The following is a 1,931-nucleotide window of genomic DNA, read 5'->3' as shown; positions in this document are numbered from 1 at the left end:
AACAGCCAGGCCGGCGGAGGCGGCTCCCGTCCTCCCCGCGCCGGCGGCCGCGTTGTCTCCTCCGGTGCGAGCTCGTCGAAGAGCCGCGTTTCGGGGAGGAACAGGGGCGTTTTTGGCACGGGCCTTTTCGAGCGCCGTTCCCCCCCCCTCGCCCCCCCCCGGCAGATAACGGAGGGGGTGAAGCCCACCCTGTCGGAGCTGGAGAAGTTCGAGGACCAGCCCGAAGGCATCGACCTGGAGGTGGTGACGGAGAGCACGGGTAAGCGGGRCRCCTCGGCYGGCGGCGGCCCCCGTTCGGGCGAGCCGGCGCCTCACCGGGAGCCGCTTCCGGGCGCAGGGAAGGAGCGGGAGCACAACTTCCAGCCCGGCGACAACGTGGAGGTGTGCGAGGGCGAGCTGATCAACCTGCAGGGCAAGATCCTCAGCGTGGACGGCAACAAGATCACCATCATGCCCAAGCACGAGGACCTGAAGGTGGGACGGCGCGKGCCGGGGCGGCGCGCGGAGCCGCCGGGGAGCCGCCGGAGATCCGCACGGAGCCGCCGGCGCCCTGCCACGCCGCTCTTCTCCTCTCCCAGGACATGCTGGAGTTCCCGGCCCAGGAGTTGCGCAAGTACTTCAAGATGGGCGACCACGTCAAGGTGATCGCCGGGCGCTTCGAGGGCGACACGGGCCTCATCGTCAGGGTGGAGGAGAACTTCGTCATCCTCTTCTCCGACCTCACCATGCACGAGGTGACGAGCGGAGGGCGAGGGGGGCATCCGGCTTCGCCCGGCGGCGCGGGAGAGGCCCCGGCAAGGGCGGCCGGCGCCCGCTTTTCACCCACCTCCGCGTTGCCCTCAGCTCAAGGTGCTGCCGCGGGACCTGCAGCTCTGCTCGGAGACGGCGTCCGGCGTCGACGTGGGCGGGCAGCACGAGTGGGGCGAGCTGGTGCAGCTCGACCCGCAGACGGTGGGCGTCATCGTCCGCCTCGAGCGGGAGACCTTCCAGGTGAGCGCCGCGCCGGGGGCCCTTTTTCCTCCTTGGAAAAGAGAGGGAAGAGCGGGAAAACGCATCTCTCGTGCCGCCCCGGGGCCGCAGGTGCTGAACATGTACGGGAAGGTGGTGACGGTGCGGCACCAGGCGGTCACCAGGAAGAAGGACAACCGCTTCGCCGTGGCCCTCGACTCGGAGCAGAACAACATCCACGTCAAGGACATCGTCAAAGTCATCGACGGGCCCCACTCGGTAGGTGCTGGGGGTGCTGAGCCCCTCCGGGCACCGAGGGGACCCCGGGGATGCGCTGGGTCTGTCCCCGCGTCGCTTTGGGTCCCTCCTGGCACCGAGGGGGCCTGAGGACCTTCCTAGGAGTGCGCTGGATCCATCCTGGCACCTCCCTGGGTCCCTCCTGGCTCCGACAGAGCCCCGGGTCTGTCCTGGGGGTGCTGGGTGCCTCCCAGCACCCTTCTGGGTCCCTCCTGGTGCCATCGGGGGGTCTTTGGTGCATCTTGGTGATGCACAAGGTGCTTCCCCATGCTGAGGGCGCCCTGGATCCATCCCGGGGATGCGCTGGGTCCATCCCCGCACTGTTTTGGGTCCCTCCTGGTGCCGAGGAGGCCTGAGGACCTTCCTGGGGGTCCACTGGGTCCATCCTGGTACCTCTCTGGGTCCCTTCCGGCGCTGGAGGGGTCTCGGATCTGTCCTGAGGGTGTGCTGGGTCCATCCTGGTACCTCTTTGGGTCCCTCCTGGCACCGAGGGGTCTCCGGATGCCTCCCATTGCCCGGGGGGGCCCCGGGGGTCTCGCCGGAGCTCAGCCCGCTCCCGCCCTCGGCAGGGCCGCGAGGGGGAGATCCGCCACCTCTTCCGGGGCTTCGCCTTCCTGCACTGCAAGAAGCTGGTGGAGAACGGCGGCATGTTCGTCTGCAAGACCCGGCACCTGGTCCTGGCCGGC

General features: G+C 69.5%; 1 protein-coding gene across 1 annotated transcript in view; it reads left to right on the top strand.

Annotated features, from left to right (window-relative positions):
• Positions 1-15: 15 nt before the first annotated feature.
• SUPT5H (SPT5 homolog, DSIF elongation factor subunit) overlaps positions 16-1,931 on the top strand; it is a gene marked incomplete at its 5' end in the record, with an annotated part of 12,234 nt that continues 10,318 nt past the window's right edge. The window contains 6 exons of the mRNA XM_026061747.1: positions 16-259; positions 338-474; positions 579-734; positions 844-990; positions 1,081-1,227; positions 1,815-1,931. The exon at positions 1,815-1,931 is cut by the window's right edge and continues 1 nt beyond it. Coding sequence (XP_025917532.1) covers positions 16-259; positions 338-474; positions 579-734; positions 844-990; positions 1,081-1,227; positions 1,815-1,931 — 948 coding nt within the window. The remainder of the gene's footprint in view (positions 260-337; positions 475-578; positions 735-843; positions 991-1,080; positions 1,228-1,814) is intronic.

This window comes from Apteryx rowi, unplaced genomic scaffold (genome assembly GCF_003343035.1).
Source record: "Apteryx rowi isolate R43461 unplaced genomic scaffold, aptRow1 scaffold_1849, whole genome shotgun sequence".
Lineage (NCBI taxonomy): Eukaryota > Metazoa > Chordata > Aves > Apterygiformes > Apterygidae > Apteryx > Apteryx rowi.
Note: the sequence above shows the minus strand (reverse complement) of the source record. Positions and strands in the feature narration are given on the sequence as shown.